The 23,105-nt window shown below is 32.8% G+C and overlaps 1 protein-coding gene across 1 annotated transcript in view; it reads right to left on the bottom strand.

Moving 5' to 3' along the window:
• LOC143229444 (protein qui-1-like) overlaps window positions 1–23,105 on the bottom strand; it is a 147,726-nt gene that overhangs the window by 8,511 nt on the left and 116,110 nt on the right. Inside the window, exons 15-22 of the mRNA XM_076461781.1 lie at window positions 18,171–18,428; window positions 17,671–17,794; window positions 15,570–15,757; window positions 14,330–14,673; window positions 13,069–13,246; window positions 6,731–6,921; window positions 710–903; window positions 15–177 (exon numbers count right to left, since the gene is read on the bottom strand). Coding sequence (XP_076317896.1) covers window positions 15–177; window positions 710–903; window positions 6,731–6,921; window positions 13,069–13,246; window positions 14,330–14,673; window positions 15,570–15,757; window positions 17,671–17,794; window positions 18,171–18,428 — 1,640 coding nt within the window. The remainder of the gene's footprint in view (window positions 1–14; window positions 178–709; window positions 904–6,730; window positions 6,922–13,068; window positions 13,247–14,329; window positions 14,674–15,569; window positions 15,758–17,670; window positions 17,795–18,170; window positions 18,429–23,105) is intronic.

The following is a 23,105-nucleotide window of genomic DNA, read 5'->3' as shown; positions in this document are numbered from 1 at the left end:
AGTCACTTATATACCTGAGTAAGTTTCCCTGTGGCGACCTCCCATACTTTGAGCGACATATCCTGAGAGCCAGTAACAACAGTCTTGCAATCATAGGTGACAGTGTAGCACAGAACTACGTCACTGTGAGTGACCGTTTTCTCTGAGTCGACATCCAATAATGACCAGAACCGAACACTATTAGAACAAGAATGAACATTCACTTTCTATCGGATACAAGAATATAAGTAAAATGATAAAACTATAGTTACCAACTCGATGCTGTTTTATAAATTAAGGTATTTTTTTCTTTCTGAATAACGCTTTGCGTTACTAAATTACAAATGTGTTCTTTGGAAACATGCTTTGACTTGCGATAGGAGAGATTTTATCAACGTGGACTTGACCTATGGTAAATACTTTATTAGATATTTTACTTTGTTGTTGTTTTGAATTAAGCACAAAGCTACACAATGGGCTATCTGTGCTCTGCCCACCACGGGTATCGATATCCGGTTTTTACCGCTGATCCACTGGGGGGCGATATTTTACTTATGTGGAACTCTGATGTCAGTAGATCTATTAACTTTGAATACATGATAATTTCCAATAGCTTAATATGTACAGGCAATTATCCGCAATTTAAAAAAAATAAACTTGACTTTTTTTTGTTACACAATAGAATCGGTTGTACAAAGGTCTAGTTTCCTTTAAAATCAACTATCCCCACCTGTTATCATTTTTGCCGCCTATTACGAATACTGTACTAGCATGAAGTGACATCTGATGAACCATTCTTGTGTAGACTAGAAGTTGATTGCCACTGTCTGCTTGCCAGAGCCGGCAGTTGCCTTGAACATCTGCAGAAAGAACTCGACGGCTGTCTGATGTCACAGAAACATAAGCTATTCTACTCTGATGTTCCTGAAAATGTTCAAATACAGGGTTTATCCTCATAAATGCAATTGTACAAGCCAGTTGGATTTTGTTAAATATACATTTGTTTCTTTAGAATCGTTTGAATCGTTTCTTTAGAAGATGTTCTTGTTATAGTCAGAATACTAACGGTAATAAAGTCATAAGTACACTTATTTACATGTTTTCTTTTGCAATGAAAAAGAATAGTAAACTATTTGAAAGCTTTCGAGTTTTGGGTCTATTTAAAAATCAACGAAACAAACCAACTTTTCTGTGTGATCTCGTGAGCTGAACTCTTAACCAGATTGCTTGTTTAGTACTAATTATCAAATATTCTGTGTTACAGCTTTTGAATCTAATCGAGTTGCAGTGATTTTCTCAGTGAATGATAGGTCTAGAAAGATCTTTACACCAGATAACGGTACACTGTGTTAGAAGTTTCAAACCTAAATAACACGAACAGTAGTGTAAAGGTAGTTTACTCTCGATTTTATACATTGTATTTATCACGTAGTTTCCGTTTGTCATTATTACTGTAATTTCATTTAATATTACTGGTACCTAGGGTTCAGGTGCATTACCATTCAAATCACTACGATGTTAATTCCAAAGAAAACATTTAGTAAGCCTTTTTTTTCAGGCAACATAGACTGAACATCACGAGTATAGTTCCAACATTGGATCAAAACCAAACGAATTTCAAGATAAGTAATCGCAACAAACACTACATGGCCAAAAGTAAGTGGTCACCCCTTCTAAATAGTTGATTTGGCTATTTCAGCTACACCCATTACTAACAGGTGCATAAGGTCAAGCATATAGCCATGCTATCTCCATAGACAAACATTGGTAGTAGAATGGGTCATACTGAAGAGCTCAGTGACTTTCAACGTGGCACTGTCATAGGATGCCACATTTCCAACAAGACAGTTCCTTAAAATCTGCCCTGCTAGAGCTGCTCCAAAATAAGTGCTGTTATTGTCAAGTGGAAACGTCTAGTAGCAACAACAGCTTAGCCACGAAGCGGTAGGCTACACAAGCTCAAAGAAGGGGACCTCCAAATGGTGAAGCGTATAACAATTGTCTGGTCACAGTTGTAAAACTCACTACCGAGCTCCAAATTGCCTCTGGAGGCAACGTCAGCGCAAGAACTTTCGTCGGGCGCTTCATGAAATGAGTTTCTATGGCTGAGCAGCCAAGTGTTGGCTGCAGCAGTGCAAAGCACACTGCCATTGGACTCTGGAGCAGTGGAAACGCGTTCTCTGGAGTGATAAATCACGCTTCATTATCTGGCAGTCTGAGGGACGAATTTGGGTTTGACGGATGCCAGAAGAGCGCTATCTGCCTGAATGCATAGTGCCAACTATAAAGTTTTGTGGAGGAGGAATAATGTTCTGGGGCTGTTTGTTATGGTTTGAGCTAGGATCTTTAGTTCCAGTGAAGGGAAGTTTTAATGCTACAGCATACAACGACATTCTAGAGAATTTGTGCTTCCAACTTTGTGGCAATAGTTTGGGAAAGGCTCTTTTTTGTTTCAACATGACAATCCCCCATGCACAAAGCGAGGTCCATAAAGACATGGTTTGTCGAGTTTGGTGTGGAAAAACTTGACTGGTCTGCACAGAGCCTTGATCTCAACCCGATCGAAGACCTTTGGGATGGATTGGAATGCCGACTGTGAGCCAGGCCTTCTCGACCGACATCAGTGCCCGACCTCACTAATGCTCTTGTAGCTGAATGGGAGCGAATCCCCACAGCCATGTTCCAAAATCTAGTAAAAAGCCTTCCCAGAAGAGTGGAGGCTGTTATAGCAGTAAAAAGGGGGCCAACCCCATATTAATGTCCATGGTTTTGGAATGAGATGTTCAACAAGCATATATGGATGTGATGGTTGGGTGTTCACATACTATTGATCATGTTGTGTATATATTTCAAGCAAAGTAAGATTAACATTACCTGAAAAAAATTTGGATAATATATGGACACATGTAAAATCCGAAAATATAATTCCAAGGAACTAATTTTTAGCTTTATATATAACTAGCTGGAGTGTCTGTCCGCTAGAGGGGTGAAATAAAAATTCGTTTGTAACAAAGTATGTAAAATCGTGCTTCTATTTCCTTTCTTAATGTAATAAAATTTAAAACTGTAATAAAAAACATAAAGGTACCAGTACTGAAAAGAAAGGCATAATGCTTTCAAGAATTCTTTGAATATGAAACTAGATGGGGACCCTCATGACCTTTCTCATGTCCTTCTGTATCACTGTGACAAGTGGTACTGATTTGATATATTTTTTTCGAAATTAAATGTAAAATTATATGTGATCCACCTATCTTTTGACCTTTCTCATACCATCTTGTATCACTGTGCTAACTTAGATGCTGATTGATCATGAAATCTGAAAACATATAAGGAACGGATGGCTGAAAGGTGCGAACAAACAGACACAAATCTGGATTTATATATTAGAATGATTTCCAAAATAAATTTTCCCTGGCTACAAGACATGCCATTAACAGAAAGGTTTCTTGTATTTCCAGAGAATCACTTACTGTGATCTAGTAATTACTAATAATTCCCGTAGAGTTTGTTTGTGATTTTTAACGAAAACCTACAAAATTGGCTTTCTGCATTCTGTTCACGTCGGAGAATGGAATTCCGGATTTAACATTATACGTATTTGCAGATGCTATATTTCTTCTGTAGTCTGTAGATACCGTAGTTCAAAAATGCTGTATTATGTTTGTAGTCTGTAGATACTGTTTTCTGTTTAGTATGTAGATGCTATGTAAACACCCCACTGACTTACCGGGGGTTTCTTTTTGGAAGGTTTGCACATTTTACATTTATAGTTTAAAGTTAAAGAGCATTCACTTTTTTTATCTGTCAGTTACACTATTCTCAGCATTATTTCATCGTATGTGATTTTACTTTTACTTGAATACATGTCATTTGCAAATAATTCATAAAATACTTGAGTGACAGATTTACTATCATATATGTATTTTAATATCGATGTACACAACTTATACTCTTAAATAAGTATAACAGGATTCCCGCTTATTTACTAACGTTGTAGAAGATACTTGAGTGTAAGAATCAACAATATATATATGTGTACGTAAACACTAGTTTATTGTCTATATTGTTGTGCAGGTCGAAATTTCTAGAAACTTTTCTCACGCCTATAAATGTAACCGACGTGATGTAACAAGAAATAGTATATATTATTGGTTTGATATGATTGGTGTACTATAAACCTTGGAAGCTGTAACTGTGAGTAACGTTTAGACCAGAAACGTTGATAGATTTCGAGCATTACAAACCTTTAACTTCAATGGATTCACATTAGTCATTATAAAACTTTTGCAGTATAACTCGTCGTGTGATCAGCGAAAAGCTAGCTATTTCCCTGATAGGTGAATTGTACCTACATCAACTCGCTCATCGTGAACTCTCGATAAGGTATCTAGTTTCAGACCAGATAAAAAGTCTCAATATTGTTTGTAAGTTTGTACAACTTTTGCACATACAACCGTTATTGTAAATTGTATTATTGTTTGAATATTAAAATATATTTGTATTCAACAAGAGGCTGTGTGTATCAATATTATTGGCAAACATCATAAACTGGATACACATTGACTTTATTTAACTTCTAAATTTAAATTATCATTTAACTCAATTTCAGGTTATACGAAATTCTAATACGTAACACGTGATAAAGCAGACAAACAAAAAATTAACAATTCCAAATTGTTTATCTAACTGAGAAATCTTTTGGCCTGTCAGTTGTAAGTGAAGTGGCTCTTTTAACTGGATGATCTTAGGCGAAGAGTAATTTTAATATTTTTCCTTTTTACTAAAATCCTGAAGAAGGAATTGATGCTCAAAGGAATTATATAAACCCAACGATGAATGTAAAGCAGCAATTGCTTAACTTTATTAACGTTGACTGTTTTATCACTTCAAATAACGCTCGGCATTTTTATGATAAATAACTTCAATTAATTTTATATCTTATAGAAAGCACTGTGCGGGAAGAATAAAATCTTTCTTCCTTTTTACATTCCAACTATCTTGAAAAACTATAATTTTATCTGCGAGATCCAGACTTCGTGGGTTAACCAAGAATAATCTAGTGGAAGTTTTTACAGTGCTCCAGGGTATTTCGAATTCACTAATAGATTCGTAACTTGTATCAAACTGGAATTTGTCCAGTTTACGGTTTAAAGTCTATTTAACTTTTTTAGCGTTTTTATATATTTAGAGTTATTAGTGAGACTTTTCCTGAAATCGGTAATTTGCTGGAAACAGGATACTCTATAAGTTTAGTTCTTAATTTCCATAATGGTTGTTTTTTATAACTAATAAGATTTACTAATACAAGATATCATAAAATATGTGCACAATGTAAGTGTCCGAATTGAAATTTGTGACTCATTTGAAAATTAATAAAATTATCTGTCACAATTACCACTATCATATGAATGTTTACCTTCTCCCACAACTGTAAGAAAGTTATGGAGAACAAGGTATTAAGTTAAACCTGCGACAATTGTATAATATATATATATGCAATTTCAGTACATTACCTTCTCTTAAGTATCTGAAGTACACCAAATACACAGAGTACAGTTTTAAAAGTCAGTTAACGACATACTCTCAATTACTTCAACAAAATGAATAACATATCTCTAACTTTAAAAAAATAAGTCAAGATTTAATTAGCCAGACATTTAGACTAATGGTATGTAAGTCATTTTAATGATAAGCAACATTGTACCAGTAAAATATGACATGGTTAAAATTAATATGAATCTTAATGTAAATAGAGAGACACAGTTAAACTTTCTGAACGGGTATAGTAAGTAGATACGTGGTCACCATTATCATCACTGTAGTAATATCATTTATTTCTTATCCATGTTATATTATTTTTTTATTTTAACTGTTTAAATTACGATTAACTACACAACATTAAGAAGTTGAATTAAGGCTTACTACAATCATTAACCATCCGAATAAAGGTAAATTATATACATTACCTATCTGAACCAGTAGTGAAAACCTCATGATCGAAACTTAGATTAACTACAACTTCTAATTTCAAATTTATCTTTTAAAGTAAATTGTTAAATTAGGGTTAATGTGAGTTAACTAATATTTCTATACAATTATTAATTGTAAATCCAAAAACGCAAATTAAAATAGATGGACAGATAGTGGTGGATAGATTACATAACAGAAATAATCTCCCTGAATCGATAATGTGAAAAGGCAGAGTAAACCTTTCGGTTAGAGAGATAACAGTTAGTAGCTGCAATAATTCAATTTTTGTTAATCCGGTTCTACTAATAAGATGCAGTCCTCGTACACCAGTGTAAGTTTTATACTTCTACTTATAAAGAAAGACGAATTTATTTTTAAATTAAAAAGATAAACGTTGATGACAATCTCCATCCAAGCGTACTTTTCTAGTCTGGCAGGTCTTTCTCAATTAAGCTCAAGGGTAAATAATCTCTATTGTTTGATTTGGAATTCAAAAATACTTCATTGGTTGGAAAAATATAGGCTTTAAAATTTTTAAAGTATCATAGACGATGAATATAAGCCAGTGATTGTTTATTATTAGTCATTGTTTTGTCATTTAAAATGACAATCGACACGACATTAGTAAACGACATAACTGTCATCACACAGGTTCTACACAAAATCATAGTGAGCCTCTAACTACATCTAAATGAAACACAGTGACATTCTGGTAATAGCTGAAATAAAACACACACACACACACACACATACAAAGAAACAGCAATCTTACACAAACCTTGAATGTAGAAACCACCAAACCAAGGGTTAATCCCCAAACTCGGAGTGTCATATCTTCTGATCCGGAGACAACAAAGAGACCGTTAGGAGCAAAGGCCACACAGTTTACAGGAGCAGTGTGACCTTCCATTGTTGTGTGTGCTTCTCCCGTAGACAGATGCCACACTATCACCAAGTGGTCTTTAGAACCTAAGAAACGAGATGATTAAATTCGAACCTTCAGAGAACCTTTATAGTATGCCTAGGGACTTACAATGCTAGAAAGCGGGTTTCGATACCCGTGGTAGACAGAGCACAGTTAGCCCATCGTGTAGCTTTGTGGTTAACTTCAAACAAACAAATGATAGTTTTTCCAACAACATTACCCTCCCACACCAATAAATAGCTTTACAATTAGATTACTCTTACTCATTAATATTTTGGTATTCATTTGATGAATTTCTGAGGTAATATTTGGTACTACAGACTTATTTATCTTTGTCAGTCATCAGTGTTGTCGCAGAGGTTTGCCTTTCTGTAAGCACTAATATCTACATAAGATTAGAGTTACATTGATCGAATGTGCACGGAGTTGGTTTAATAGACCGACCAACACTATACAACAGAAGAAATGTTGAATGTTTTCCCGAATGCTTTACATGTGTTACACGAAATGTGACAAATGTTTAGTAAAGCGTACAAGTCCGTTGGTCACAAAATAACAGATGTCTCACAAGATTATTTTATATTTAAGATGTGTCTGTGAAGTCTCGACGTCAGTATAATTCAGACTCTATTAAGTCGAAATGTAAAATGATGTTTATGTGAAAAATACTTTACACATTTAGAGCTATCAACGTCCATATGTACAGTTTTTTTCACTATCCTTGTATATTGCATTTGATATTTACTCTCATTCACCACGAACTGTTACCAAGTCATTGGTGTAGGGTGAAATGAATAGTTGACAAATCTGACATCAAATACATAATATCATGTTAAATGGCAACTCGTTAAAGGTCTTAGTATGAGCATATTGATTTCTGCTCATGCATATATGGTTAATATAATTACTTCGCTACGTGCCAGGCTCGTGAAGAAAGTAATTAGTAACAACCAATACCAACGATGACAATAATAATTGCCTCAGGAATAGCGAAAAGAAACTGTTGATCACTGTTATCGAAATAAGTAAATACATCAAAAATAAGCAAATTTTGCTTATTTTATGTTATTAAAAACCTGTTATGAATTTATAACGCTGTTCAAAGGTATTTTCCCATTGTTTACCATTTTGGTAGATACTCAAATATTTGAGAAATTGATAATTGAAATAACAACAACAAATATAAAGAGACACAATACAACACACATATTTAAAATTGATAGTAAATAATCTTGTTGAAACGATATCAAAACGTTATATATACATATCGTTTGAATCGTAATTTTATATTTACAACTTAAACCCTCATTGCAATCACGCAAATACAGTAGACAATTGTTTTCTTTCAAATTTTTACTTAAATCTACAAAATATATTTTAGTAAAGGGGTACGTTATCTATAAATAACGTTGTTTAATTGAGAAAAGAAAAACAATCCTATGGTTTATTTATACTGCTTTCAGAAGAATAGATTATTTAACTACAGTGTTTGCACGTGCATTAAGCAATAAATTTAGAATTAGATATTTGAATCAATATAATTGGTTTTTAGCTTTTCTTTACAGAGTTTGTTTGTAGTACATAAATATATTTTTAGAAAGAATGCTTTAGTAACATAAGTTATTAATCTTAAATAGTATAGATTAATTATCTGGTTCATAAACACAGAAATGTTTAAAACTGTTGGCTTGACGGATCATAGATCATAGCATAACATTTAAGTTATTAACAAGCAAATCTGGGACACTTCTTTAGAGACAGTTTGTGACATAGACTTTTTGTTACCTAAAATACTTTGTTATGCCATCCATGTTATCATCCTATCGTTATGAAAGATTTCGTTAGAGGTGTTTTTGTGGTTGGTGAATTTTGTTACTAAATTTACCACTACCTAATTCAAGTACAGAGGGCACCACCTCGCCCCTTTCTTGCAAAGAGGGATCAAAAATCTGCCCGGCATGGCCAGGTGGGTTAATGCGTTCGACTCGTAATTTGAGGGTCGCGGATTCGAATCCCAATCGTACCAAACATACTCGCCCTTTTAGCCGTGGGGGCGTTATAAAATTACGGTCAATCCTACTATTCGTTTGTAAAAGAGTAGCTCAAGAATTGGCGGTGGATGGTAATGAGTAGCTGCCTTCCCTCTAGTCTTACACTGCTAAATGAGGGACGGCTAGCGCAGATAACCCTCGAGTAGCTTTGCGCGAAATTCAAAAAGAAACAAAAAAGGGATCAAAAATCAAAAGTTTATTTAAAATTATAAAAAGTAAAATATTTTATTTCCAATAGATATTACTATTAGTGATCAATTGCTTACCTTAGTACACATATAAAATCTGACTAAACAAGTTATTATGCAAAAATGGTAAATATATTATGCTTGCAAATGTTCAGGTTATTAAAGGTGTTTTGAATTTAAATCAAAGTATGTGTAATTGCAATAAATGTTTTTGCAAATCTAAATCGTTTTCACTGTAATTTATGTTTTATGTAACCTGTTCATGGACACAATCTACCTCTTGCAATACAGACTCAGACACCCTCTCATTCCCTAACGTTATATAATTTTTAAATGGTCTCCAAATGATTGTATAGTTTGCAGTCTATTATAATCTTTTATTATCTCACCAAACAATTTTGTAGTTAAAAACCACCTTTCACAAAATCGTAACAAAAATTGCTATGCCACAAAAATGATGTAAAAAGAATGCACTAGTTGACCTGGAAACAATGTGGCTTTAATAAAATGTCTACTCTAGTAATAAAATGTCGTAGCAAGATGGCCGGATGCCTAACGAGCACATAAGTGATTATAGTGTTAAGAAAAAAATCTTAGAGAGTTAAAAAAAACGAATTTTAGCTCCAAATGATTTACCAGTCTAATCTTGCAGTTGATTGCAGTGAAATGTAATAATGGATTATTGCTTGATTGACCATTGAACACATTGTAAAGTTGTTATGATTGTCCAATAAAACGTCATAGAATCGTTATAACTGGTTAGTTGTGCAGCAAGTACGTCATGGAGTTAATGTAAGAAGAGCTTAATTCTTCAATAAAAACGTTGTTGCTATTTCTTGATTATCCAATAAACATTTTGTAGTGTTATTGTTATTATCAAGTTCAGACCAGAAGTAAGCAGTACAGCAGTCTGTAAATTAAAGAAGCCAATTCTATGAAGCAAATTGGCACGATGGACATGATGTCATAAACCGATACACATGAAAATCAAATCATTTATTAATTAGAATCGTCTGTTAGGCACGCATGTTGATAGAATATATTCTATATAGTATCAGCTAGTTTAAGAGAAATAGGTTGGCTGTAAATTTAAAAATTAAGCTAACAATGCAAAATAACCTTCAAAAGTTTAAATTAATTACAATAATACATAATATTTAAAAATATTTTAAACATCGTCACCAGTAATATTAACGAAAATAATTTTAAGCTTACTGAACAAATAAAAACTATATATTTGTATCTAGGATTCACACAGTTTATCAATACATGAAACATAAAAAAATATAAGCATTCATATGCGTGAAATAGTACAAATTCATAGACAAAAACTGATCATAAATACAAAAAAAAGTTATAAATTTTAAACAAATAGACATTAATCGCTGTACTTAACAATCATTGTAACAGGGCTGATTGTTATAATGATTTGCCAACCCAAGCTGTACTGATACGTCTTGCATATGATATGGTGGATTAAAGAAAACATTAGGTCTACACCTTAGATACTGTGTTTTAAATTTTACAATTGGTGGAAATAAAATAAATCTGGAACTTAATTATTAAACAGTTGGTCCGCTGTGTAATATTGAATAATGAATTGAGTGTAATACCACAAATCATTCATGTACCTGAACCAATATAGGTTCCAATATGTTGAGTTAAAAAAACAGACTAAAAACCCAATAAATAACCTATACGGATACTTATGTTGATGTTCTATCTTCGATTACTGGTTATAATTATTTGACTGTTGGACAAAAAATTTGTAATATTATTTTTATACCTGTTTGATTTTTCATAAACACATTGTATAAGTGTTGTTACTTACACGTGGTTGTATAATTAACACACTGTGGAATTGTCTCACGATTGCTTAAGTATCCAATACACATATTATAGGGTTATTCTTGTGACTGCTAAATAAATGTGTATTATGATGATTGTACAATAAACATGTTACAATTTAATTGATATGATGGATTGATTGTCCAGTAGAGATTATTATAAAATACGAAGCTTTTCCAAATGAATAACATTTCTAGAGCTAATAATTATTTTTTTTTATGTTTTAGAATTTCCGTTTTGAGAATTATCTTGACGTATCTCTTTTTTTTTACCGAACTACTTAAAATCCATATAATAAGTAATACAGTGCTATAGATATTAACACTTTATAGTAAATTAGATATAATGAAACTTCTAAAAATATTATACCAATCAACTGAGCTGTAAAAATATAGAAATATATTTAATTAAAAAAAAACGGACATAATTCAACCTGAGGTAGAATGAAATTATAAAGCAAATAACATTAAAACAGAGGCTGTTGTTCAGGGCTATCAGCCAAAGCTACACAAGGGGCTATCTGTGCATATTCGTCCAGATTAAAGAGCATATATTTAGCTAACAGCATTCATCGCAAGCATTTTACCTACTTTTTTTTTTCTGACCGAATAATGTAATTTCATAGTTTCCCTAATAGTGCACTCATGACCCCAAATGTTTGGTCATGTTACTGGGGAAACGGGATGAGAATTGTGAATCTTTGGAATGACAGTCTGGGTATACTAACATATAATAGTAAAAAACTAAACTTTTCACAAAGGTCAGTGTATGAAGAAGTTCAAGAATCACATTTAAATTAAATTCCTTATGACGTCTCAAAATTTGATTGGTTTAAAAACTGTAATTTAATACTTGGTTAAAACTCGATTAATCAAAAACAGTATTATGGTTAACAAGCCCAACTTATTACGTGTGATTTTTCTTTAATAAAATTATTATAAGAATAGTCATTATTCACTTGTACGAAAAGTTGAATGTGACAATCACAATCGATATGAGTTGCACTGGAATGACATGTATGTGTTAAAACTATTCGGAGTTACGTTGTTACTGTGATAACACCGAAAATTGACTGTTTTTGGAGAAGGTATGCAGCAGCCCTTTACGATGCAAAATATTAATACCCTCTTTTATGTTCAGATTGAGGATTTAGAATGGTTTAAAAAGGGATTTTCCTTGTGCTTAACACAACCTGCGATAGTTTTATTGTCTGGGTTATAGTAGCTTAATAATGGAAGATATGTTATTAAAACAGAAACAACTTTTAAGTTTAAAATCTACGAATGTTACTTTTATTGGTAATATGGAAAACATATTACTTAATTTATAAAAATAACAGGAAACGAATATCATACCACTCTCAGTCTTAAGTTTTTCTGTATATCAACAAACTTATAAGTCCACCTTATCACTTAAATAATGCATATAATAAGCATTTTATTTGATTTTAATTGTAGTCTTAACTGCCAAATGTTAATAATATCATTTATGTTTTACTTATGTTCTAAATTCTGTATTCTATATTCTACAAGTTCCAGAAATAAAAATAAACATTCTCAACGGATTTTCCTCCCGCTAGTACAGCGGTAAGTCTACGGATTTACAACGCTAAAATCAGGGTTTCGATTCCCCTCGGTGGGTTCAGCAGATAGTCCTATGTGGTTTTGCTATAAGAAAAACACACACTCAATGGATTTATGTGCGATCAGACTGTTCGAATGGGAACTTAAATACTGTGATTTTCATATCATACACTAGTTGACTTATTGAAAGCCTGCAGAGAGAAGTGTCGTGTTTCGGATATGATGGCCTTACGATTGTGCCTTTTGAAATGGAAACTACGCTTCAGGGCTGTCAAAACTGAATAAGCGAGCTATAAGGAAGCTTTGCACGCAATAGTCGTTCTAGGACAGATTAACTACGACGTGAAACACAAACACGCATACGCGCACATATATAAGGTATCTATAGTTGGAGACAAAATATTTTTGTACTAACTTATTCACAAAAGAGTTGTCGTAATAGCACATCAGGGATGCCTCTATAGAAATAGATGTGTAGTGGTTCCTATGGTTGGCTATGATTTTCAAAAAGCAAAACCTACCTGATACTGCAAGACTACCATCACGTGATACTGCTACACATGTTACCACATCTCTATGATTATTGACTTTTTGCATCTTTGGACGCTGATGGGTTCCTTCGTGTTTCTTGGAGTAGAAGTTCCACACCAGGACTTTATTGCCCCCAGCGCTTATGAAAAACGTGTCGTTCTCTTGTGTCTGCAAGGATGTCCCCATTTACTATCATTTTACAACCAGCAATAAAAAAACGTAGGCATAAAGTTTTTACTTCAGGTCAGAACTGATTTAATATTATAAACCATATTAAGTGGTAGATATATCTCTAAAAAAAACAACAAATGGAAAATCCAATAACTTGCTCAGAATTTCTTTTTAATCTTTTGTAACTTCAAAGCATTTTCAGTAAGAAAAATAGATGCACTACAAATAATTTTGTTGGACACAGAATGCAAATAGTTGTTAATGATATCCAAATGACCTTCTTTTATATAAGATATTGTGTAAGAAAAGTAACATAAACCATAAACGTAGAATGTGATATGAAGACAGAATTTTCATTATATTTAAACCTACTTCGGTGAATATTGTTTCAACAAATTAATGCATGCTGTCAGAACGATTAAATAAACTTCGCACCCTCAGCTCGAATAATTTTATACACGAGATAGTTTCATCCAACTTTTGATGAATGGATTAGGACTGTATGATTCAGTGTCTTTTCTGAATATTATTATAAACAATGTTCATATTCTAATAGTGTATTATTATCAGTGTTAATCTGGCAGAAACAACGATAGTGACAGAAACAATGAAACAAAGAAAATTAAGATAATAAACAAATCACATGTAATCTCGCTTACCTGCTAAAACGTCTGTATTATGATGTTTCATAACTTGTACTATGCCTCCCGCTAGTACAGCGGTATGACTCTGGATTTACAACGCTAAAATCAGGGGTTCGATTCCCCTCGGTGGGCTGAGCAGATAGCCCTTTGTGGCTTTGTTATACGAAAAACACACCCACAACTTGTACTAAAATTTAGTAGTTGTAGGTAATCGTAAACAGAAACTGTATCATGACTCGTAATTTTGCTTCTTTCTTTTAGCTGTATATAACCTCAAGTCTATTACTGAACAAGTAAAGGCTTTAATCACTGGATCTTATTTAGCAGATGGATATATGGTCAACATAATTTCATGTTTTTATTGATAGAGCAAATACAATCAAGAGTTGCCTCATAGGTCTTAATAATACACATATTACCATAACGGTTGACTTACCTGTAGAGCGATGACCGCATCTGAGTGTCCTGCTAAAGTCTGGAGCAATTTAGCTGAATGAATATCATAAACATAGCACTTGCCGTCGTGACATCCCACCACACAACGACAGTTATCCCTGGCGAAACATAGACTGGTCACTGTACCAGAATGACCCTGTAGGCAGTGGACGTCTGAGCCTGTGGTCAAAGATCGCACGTGCACTGTATTGTCCGCACAAGCCAATAATAAAAAGGTCGAGTCAAAAGACACTCTCATATGACAGATGGGGGCCGTTAAGGGGATGGTATTAAGGAGGTTAAAACCTTCCAGACACCAGATACACACGGAACAGTCAGAGGACCCTTCAGACAAAAAAAATTAAAAGTAACTATGAAAACATGTTTGCAATAGAGCCTCGTTGAATAATACTAGTGTTCTAATTGGCTCTATAGCCATTCTCTAGAAGATTGTTCTAGTTGTAATGCAGTAATTTTATATATGACAGAATTACTTATTAAACTTAAAGGGAACCTCAAGACGCTTCCAAAATAAAGAAAACTAATGCAACTTGTAAATTTAATCTGTTAAAGTATTTCTTATTTAATTATTACTTAACGAGTTTTATCCTTTTGAGAAATAAGTACACATAGTACTAAATAAGATCAGATCTTTCACTAATGACGTTTCCTTGTCAGATCAACTTATTTAGCTCTGGTTCATACTTGTTTCTTCACTAAAAAAGTTTAAAGGTTTCGTTGTAACTTATAAATTAAAAAAGTAATCCGGTTGTAACGAGTAATCGAAGCATTCTAACTACGATTAAATTTTAAAATATGATTTAATAGCCTTTTTAAGAAAATAGAAAAAATAAAAGCTTTCTAAACGACTTCTTAAGTGAACGATTCATAAGAGATTAAAATAAAAAAATCAAATACATTATATATTTAGGTTTTGAACGAATGTGATACACGAAGAACATAATAGCAAGTTTTGTTGCTTTTAAATCACATTTCAAGACACATTTTCTGTGACGAGTGACAAAATTACTTAGAAATATGAAAATTAGTTTCTTGAACCAGATAATTAGCATGATCTACCAGCACAAAAAATTAAATTGAACTTTTAATTCAAGATGCTTATACTTAGATACAAAAATACCCATAGAAAGAGGTGAAGCAAGTTGTTTAAAGTTTGTGATATGTACAGTTTATTATTCTTTACCATCAAAACACTTCTAAGTTTACTAGAAATCTCTTACCAGTTGCAAAGATGTCATCGCCACTATTCACAGCTAAACAGTTAATCACGCCTCGGTGGTTCTCCAATCGTTGTACCACGTGGCCAGAGTCCAGTCTTGCGACAATCACTACTCCAACTTCAGAACCGCTCAAAACGAAAGTTTCTGAATTTGTTGTTGTAACACAGAGAACCCCGGCAATGTGATAGCTGGAATTATAAATATTATATAAGGCGGAAGTTTCTGACTTTGCTGTTGCAACACACACAACATCAGCAATGTAGAGCTGGAAGTACAGAGAGTTTTTAAGAAGAACGTTCCTAAGTGTGTTATCGTAACAAAGAGAACCATATCACATGATAGCTGGAATTACATAAGACGAAAGTCTCCAAATTTATTTTTGTTAACAAAGACCTAAGCAAGTACTATACCAGAATCAGTTAATTGGTATATTTTATAGTACAAAACTCTGTCAGTTTAGAGTTATTGTTATTACTTTTGTGCAGACACCAACCGCATCAAGGTTCACGGTATGATGTCTTTGGAATCAGGAAGTTGGATAATGAGTGCATATAGTTAAAAGCACATTCTGAAACATTTCTACACTGCGTGATGCTAGGCATTTCAAAGTTTTCTACAGGGTATAATGGACTAGAAAATTCAGTTCATTATTTTCATCTTTGCACAGGAAAAGATCAATGAGATAAGGTATTTTAGAGGTAAAGATCAAAGATCAGTGAGGTGAGATAATTTACAGGCAAAGATCAGTGAAATGAGGTACTTTAGAGGTAAAGATAAAAAATCAGTGAGGTGAGATAATTCACAGGCAAAGATCGGTGAGATGAGGTACTTTAGAAGTAAAGATAAAAAATCAGTGAGGTGAGATAATTTGCAGGTAAAGATCGGTGAGATGAGGTACTTTAGAAGTAAAGATAAAAAATCAGTGAGGTGAGATAATTCACAGGCAAAGATCGGTGAGATGAGGTACTTTAGAGGTAAAGATAAAAAATCAGTGAGGTGAGATAATTTGCAGGTAAAGATCGGTGAGATGAGGTACTTTAGAAGTAAAGATAAAAAATCAGTGAGGTGAGATAATTCACAGGCAAAGATCGGTGAGATGAGGTACTTTAGAGGTAAAGATAAAAAATCAGTGAGGTGAGATAATTTGCAGGTCAGTGAGATCAGTGAGATGAGGTACTTTAGAAAATTTCTTAAACCAAGAAAAACAAAACAGCATGCTGAAAAATGTGGTTATGAAACATAAGATTTCATGGAAATAGTAAACTAGCAGTAAAATAAAAAGGTCAGTAATTATGTAAACAGCCAACAAAAACATTTTGCATGTAAACAGCTGTAAGAAACTTAACTGACAGTAAGACAACAACAACAATCTGGATATAAACAGGTAAAGAAAAACTCAACTAACAGCAAAATAATAAGGACAATCTGTATGTAAACAGCTGTAAGAAAACTTAACTAACAGCATAACAACAAAAACAATCTATATGTAAACATTTGTAGAAAAACTTAAGTAACAGTAAAACAACAAATGCACTTTAGATGTAAAAATCTATATAAGAAAAAAAAAGACAATCTAAATACAAATATCAATAGAAAACTTTTCTAGTTATACAATAAGAAGTACAACTTGGATAAAAACATTGTTAACAGTGAGGTTACCCAACTGGTGAAATAGTGTATTCTAATGTTTACGAGAAATAAAGTAAGAAAAACATATTTATTAGTAAGCTCTACTCGTTAACAGATTGATGTTTAGTTTTCAATTAAGTAGGTAGCTTGCTTTAATCGAAAGTTAATATTAATAAGATAATATAAATAAAACTACATAAAAGATAAACTGGATGTAAAGTCCATAAAGAGATTTCATGATTAAGTAACATTACAATCACATAGATATAAAACTAATAAGAAAAAAACAAATAATATTCTGTGAGGAATGAACCAAATGTAAAGAAGGTGGATAATAAATAAAAAAATACCCATCAGAGAAGATAGATAACGTTGCGGGTAGGGTATGTATACAGAATGAATTTTGTAGGATACGAGTAACACTGGAATTTTTATTTTGTATAATCATTGCAACGTTAGGTTTTCCGTTTACCTGAGCCGATGTTTCATAGTTCCTTGTCCTACGTCCCATATAATTACATCAGTATCTTCCGATCCACTCACCAGGTAGCGTCCAGATAATGTTATATGCAAGCAAGTGATAGTTGCTTTATGTCCTTAAGTAACAGAAAAAATATGTTTATAAATAGTTTTATTACATAATAATTTTCTTTTTACTGACAAGGAAACATATTTTCTAGTATAGAAACAGATTCAACAGGTTTACACGATTTGAAATTCATTAAGAGAGAACAGATTTAATTTTATTATCGTTTTTGTTTAATTAAAATCGCCAGAAAGTGCTGTAAGTGTCCTCCGATTCTATTCTTTGAAGTAACTCTATGTTTTAGAAAGGCATTCGACTAGATAATAGTTTACGGAAACAGTGTAGTAGAAAACTAGCAAAAGAAATTGATTTATTACACATTTTTTTTCCTGAAAGCATTGATTTATAATATAGATATATAACAGTAGAGTAAAATGCTTACTAACCCACAAAGGTCTTGACAGGTTGTTTTGAAGGGAGGTTGTAAATCTGAATCAGTTTCTCTTGTGTGCTACACAACACATACTGACTATCTGGGGTGGAAACCATTTGTGAGATCGGATGCGGACAGGTAATGGATGTCACATGGGGAGTCAGAGCTAAAGTCAACCATGAATTTTGGGGAACTAGTAGAGGGGATGAGTTGCTGTTGCACCATCGCAACGCTGTGCCGATGAGAATGTTCAATAATTCTGAAGTATCATCTGTCAGGAAATGAATACGCAAACTATAATACCTAAAAGTCTTGTACATTAAAGTTTTCTTGGTAAATACTCGCATAATTTGATAATTCCACTATTTGTTTACTATTCAGAATTTGTTAAACATGCAGCATAATACATTATACAAGACTTGAAAAACATTAAATAAATGTTTGTTCTGCGACCAGTATATACTGAACTATGTTATGATAACTATTTATTTATCTGATTGAATCTCATATTATTGTTACAAAATTCGTAATAGACATTTTTGGCTGATAGAACATATTGGTTAAAATGAAGAGCTATCATTTCAAACAAAAGTTACAAAGTTTAGTACATCGACCTCAGTTCGGTGAAAGGAGAAAAAGATATATTAAACAAACGTTTTTCAAATACTTGCTTTGGTGAATAAAATATTCTATCGTTAGTAATGTATTATTCATATTTTTAGTATAAATTACCAGCATTTGAAACTGAGTTGGATCTCAACCTGTCTAATGTTGTATTAACTTTCCAGCGTATGGTTTTTCCAATATTCTTAGAAAGAAATATTTTGTAAAGGAAAAGAACTAAAACACAACTGTACACAACTATACTACGTTACATACATGAAACTATAAGGCTATAGAAGATTGCTTTTTTGTACGAAACGTGTGTGTATATGTACGTATTTCTCTATCTGTACGACATTTGATAAACCGAATCTGCTGGGAAATTCTAGCATTTCATTCTTTCGTGGCTTCAAGGTCTTTGGATGAAAATTTTCCACTTTAAAGTGCATAGAGTGTTTAAAAGGATACACACACACACACACACATAAAATCTTTGTAAGGGTGCGCCAGGAGATACAGCGAGCCATCTCTTGTAAAACACACTTGATTGTATATAAATCGCTGTGTAGTTTTATCACAGAAAGACGATTTAAAGCGCTGAGCTTCCACGAACGATAGGCTAGATTGCTCATAAGGGTTGTGAAGAGACTTAAAGTTGGACGATATTCACAGTGATCGTTTAAGAAGAACTATCAAGGAATAGCAGATAGGAGAATTTTTGTGTTGAAGAGTTCTCAGTTTTAGGCTTACTTCTGTGAATATATTACGAAATAAATCTTGATTAAAAAATCAATGCAGCGCACCAGATTCAAGTAGTAGGAAGACAGATATTTTAAAACGCCCTATGACAAGAGTTTTCAACTATAAAAAAACTTTTCTGACGTTCATTATCCAAAGTTTGGCCCCAGGGCCGTTAATAAAATTCAATTCGAGAAGAAATATATTGAAATGATGCACGTAATACAGCTACCTGTTTCATAAGGCCTACAAACAACAACTTTTAACTGTTCAGCTTAAAATCAACGTGCATTGATATCACATGTCCTTTTTGTATGAATTTTGTGCGTAGTGTGAATTAGAAATAAAGTAGCTAAAATAATAATCACATTAAAACATCCAGGAGCTAAATAGTAATGTCGCTTATGGGCAATATTATCTGAATCTTAAAAATATAAATCCTAAAAAATGACCTTTGAAGTCACGAAACCGGTAGTTGAAATAAATAAAAGAAAGAAAAAGTCTGATATTCTAGTGTTTATATATATATAGGATATTTCTTAAACATCTATAACAGCACGTTTTATTTCTTCTCAAGGCTTTGTATACGTTTGATATAAAACTTATGTCTCAGACAATTATTCCGAAACATTCTGAAACACGAGAAAGTGCAAATAATTTTCTCTCTGATTTCCATTATCAAGGATAGCAGAAATGGTAAAGCAGGGAGGCAAATATCCTCCAAGTAATTTAATCTGTAAAAAAAATTTCTAAAGAACGTTTTAAGTATTTTTATCAGCTCAATATTATCTGACACTCAAGTATTTCTTATAGCAAAGCCACATCTGGCTATCTGCTGTATCCACCGAGGGGAATCGAGTCTCTGATTTTGAGCGTTATAAATCTGCAAGCTTACGTTGTACCAGCGGAATACTCTTACTGTAGTCTGTAGTGAAAATCAAAGGCGATAAATATGTAGAAAGATGACAAAAATTTTTCTTGTCCCATCAGTGTAAATATACTTACGGTTGCCCTGATTACTTAACATAGAACTGGTTTCACGTATCAAATGTGCTAACAAACATCCTAGGAGAAAATTTAATGTGTCATATGTAACTGTAGTTTGCTCAGTGAAAGAACTTATCAGCTCAGCTGAACAAAACAATAATTAAAAATATTATTTGGAAGTTATTGTGAAGAAATCAAGTTATTTAGGGTTATTGTTATATAATATATTTTCGGGCACATTAAAAAAACAAAAAAATAATATTTGTCGGCTCTCTGAAAAGTAAAATTTTTATAATTAAGTTATTGTTATTTACCTTTCAACGTACCGATAAAACGTCAGTTTTTTGTGTTTTATTCTTAAGTTACTGTTGTATTTTTGTATATGACAAATACTTTGTCTAGGTGGTTTCATTTTCGTACCCATGGCGACCTGTTGTAACGGTTAGTGTTTGTGTCAATTACACTGATTTACATTCAAAGTCAGTATTTAATAAACGAGTTATCTAAGGAGAGATACAAGCATACAAGATACAAAATATAAAAGTATACAGGTACTGAATAAACACATTGTCGGTGCAAATTATATGGTTATTACAGTCGAAATGCCTTAAGAGACTGTAAGAACACATACAGGGTGCAGAATTAATCAATGGTTAGAAAATAGTGTCAAAGCAATTTGAGGTCCATTTAGTGGGGGTAGTTAGAAGCTGAAACTGATTGACCTTCAGACAGTCAAAGTTTGAATCTGAGGTTGCATTATGTGGTTTCTGGAACATCATTGGTTCTTAAAATGAAATGATGGATTGAAGCCAAGTTTTCTGTTGTCTATTTAAATACCTTTTTATTAAACAACAACAGATGTGTTTTTTAGTTTGTACATCATATTGATCTTGGTTACAGTACTCCACTGACAGTTAATCATTGGAACAGGTTTTTCTGGCTGGTTTCTCCGAAATTTACTATAATAAGATTTGGTTGCTTCTTTTGAATTAAGCACAAAGCTACATAATGGGCTATCTGTGCTGTGCCCCCACGGGTATCGAGACCCGGTTTTTAGAGGTGTGAGACCGCAGAAATACCGCTATGTCACTGAGGTTTTGGGTTTTATTCAGGCATTTGCAGACCACATACTTTGATAAATTTTTCATTTGACTCTTCACTGTACACGAACTGCATTGATAGGCAAGTGGTTAAATGTGATTGTTATAATTCCACTTGCTTTGATCATATTTCTCATGAAAACAGACAAAGACTTTGAAGTGTTATTGGAAGCTTGTGAGCTTCCAGTTTTTAAGCCTTTATCAAAGTCAATGTTTTTGTTTTTCTTATTTATGGTACCAGATGGTAAGTCCAATTTCATGATAACGACTTTTTTTATAAATCAGGAAAATACTTTTCAAAACTACAGCCTTCGTTTTGCAGATAAAAATACTGCTTCAGATTGGCTTTGGATGTGATTCGGGTGCTTGCTGATATCCTAAACAACTAGTTGTGGAGTTTTTGTTCTCATGAAGAACGGTAATGGTTTTCTTTTCAAAATTTGTTTTCTTAATTTATAATCCACTTAACTGTCATGCTATCTAAATATTCTTCATAGGAAAGAGTTGTAAGATATTCCTTTAACCATTAAGCATATTAAATATGTCGTATTTTTGACCACTTTTATATCATAAAATTGAGGTTGATGAAAATGAGGTTTGTAACGTATTTACCGTTGCACATTTCTTTTAGTGCAATCTACACTCGTTTCTTTACAGTTTTCTATTTTTCTGGTTGTAACGTATATTCTTAACTGTATTGCTCAAGACCCTCCTGTTCTTGGAATTTGTAGAAAATTCTTGAAAGTGAAAATCAACGTTTGTTTTACAAAAACGTGTTAGAATATCGTTGAAACGTGAAGAAAATCACGTGATTTTTATATAAAAACTGACGACCCGAAAGACATAGGATGAATATTATTGGACAGTTACAGTTAGTGTCTTATAGGCCCCGGAAGCCATAATTGTGATTAACGTCAATTAATCGAAAAACTACAAAATTTGACCAGGAACGTTTATAGAGTTTGAACATCAATAATTGTTCAATTTCAGTGAATTACTTCGGACGTTATTATTTCCATGAGAACATTAAATAACTTTTTCGGTGAGAAGTGAGTTTGAAACCGGTGTGAGGCAAACCAAAAAACTCATCGTCAGTTTAAAGAAGGTGTGTAACAATATTAACTCAGAATTAATTTACTCGTCGCGGACCTGGAACTTTGATAAAATATTCAGTGCTAGACCTGATATAAGATTTAGTATTGTTTGTAAGTTTGTAATAGTTTTGTATATAAACCATCATTTGTAATAACTATCAGTAATAACCGCTATTATAAATTGTATTGTTTTTATGATTGAAAATTAAAATATATTTTTGTTAAAAAATTGTGTGTGTCAATCTTGTTGATAAATAACGTAAATTTGATACATATTAAGAGTTAATTAACTTCCAAATTCAATTTTCCGGTTATTTGAAATAGTAATATGGTAAAATACGTAATCTGATAAATCGGATACTTGTCCGAATTAAATTATAACATGTAACTGGTTTTAAAAAATTGTGTGTATCATTCTTGTTGACA

This window comes from Tachypleus tridentatus, chromosome 10 (genome assembly GCF_004210375.1).
Source record: "Tachypleus tridentatus isolate NWPU-2018 chromosome 10, ASM421037v1, whole genome shotgun sequence".
Taxonomy (NCBI): domain Eukaryota; kingdom Metazoa; phylum Arthropoda; class Merostomata; order Xiphosura; family Limulidae; genus Tachypleus; species Tachypleus tridentatus.
This window is presented reverse-complemented; position numbering and strand designations above follow the sequence as displayed.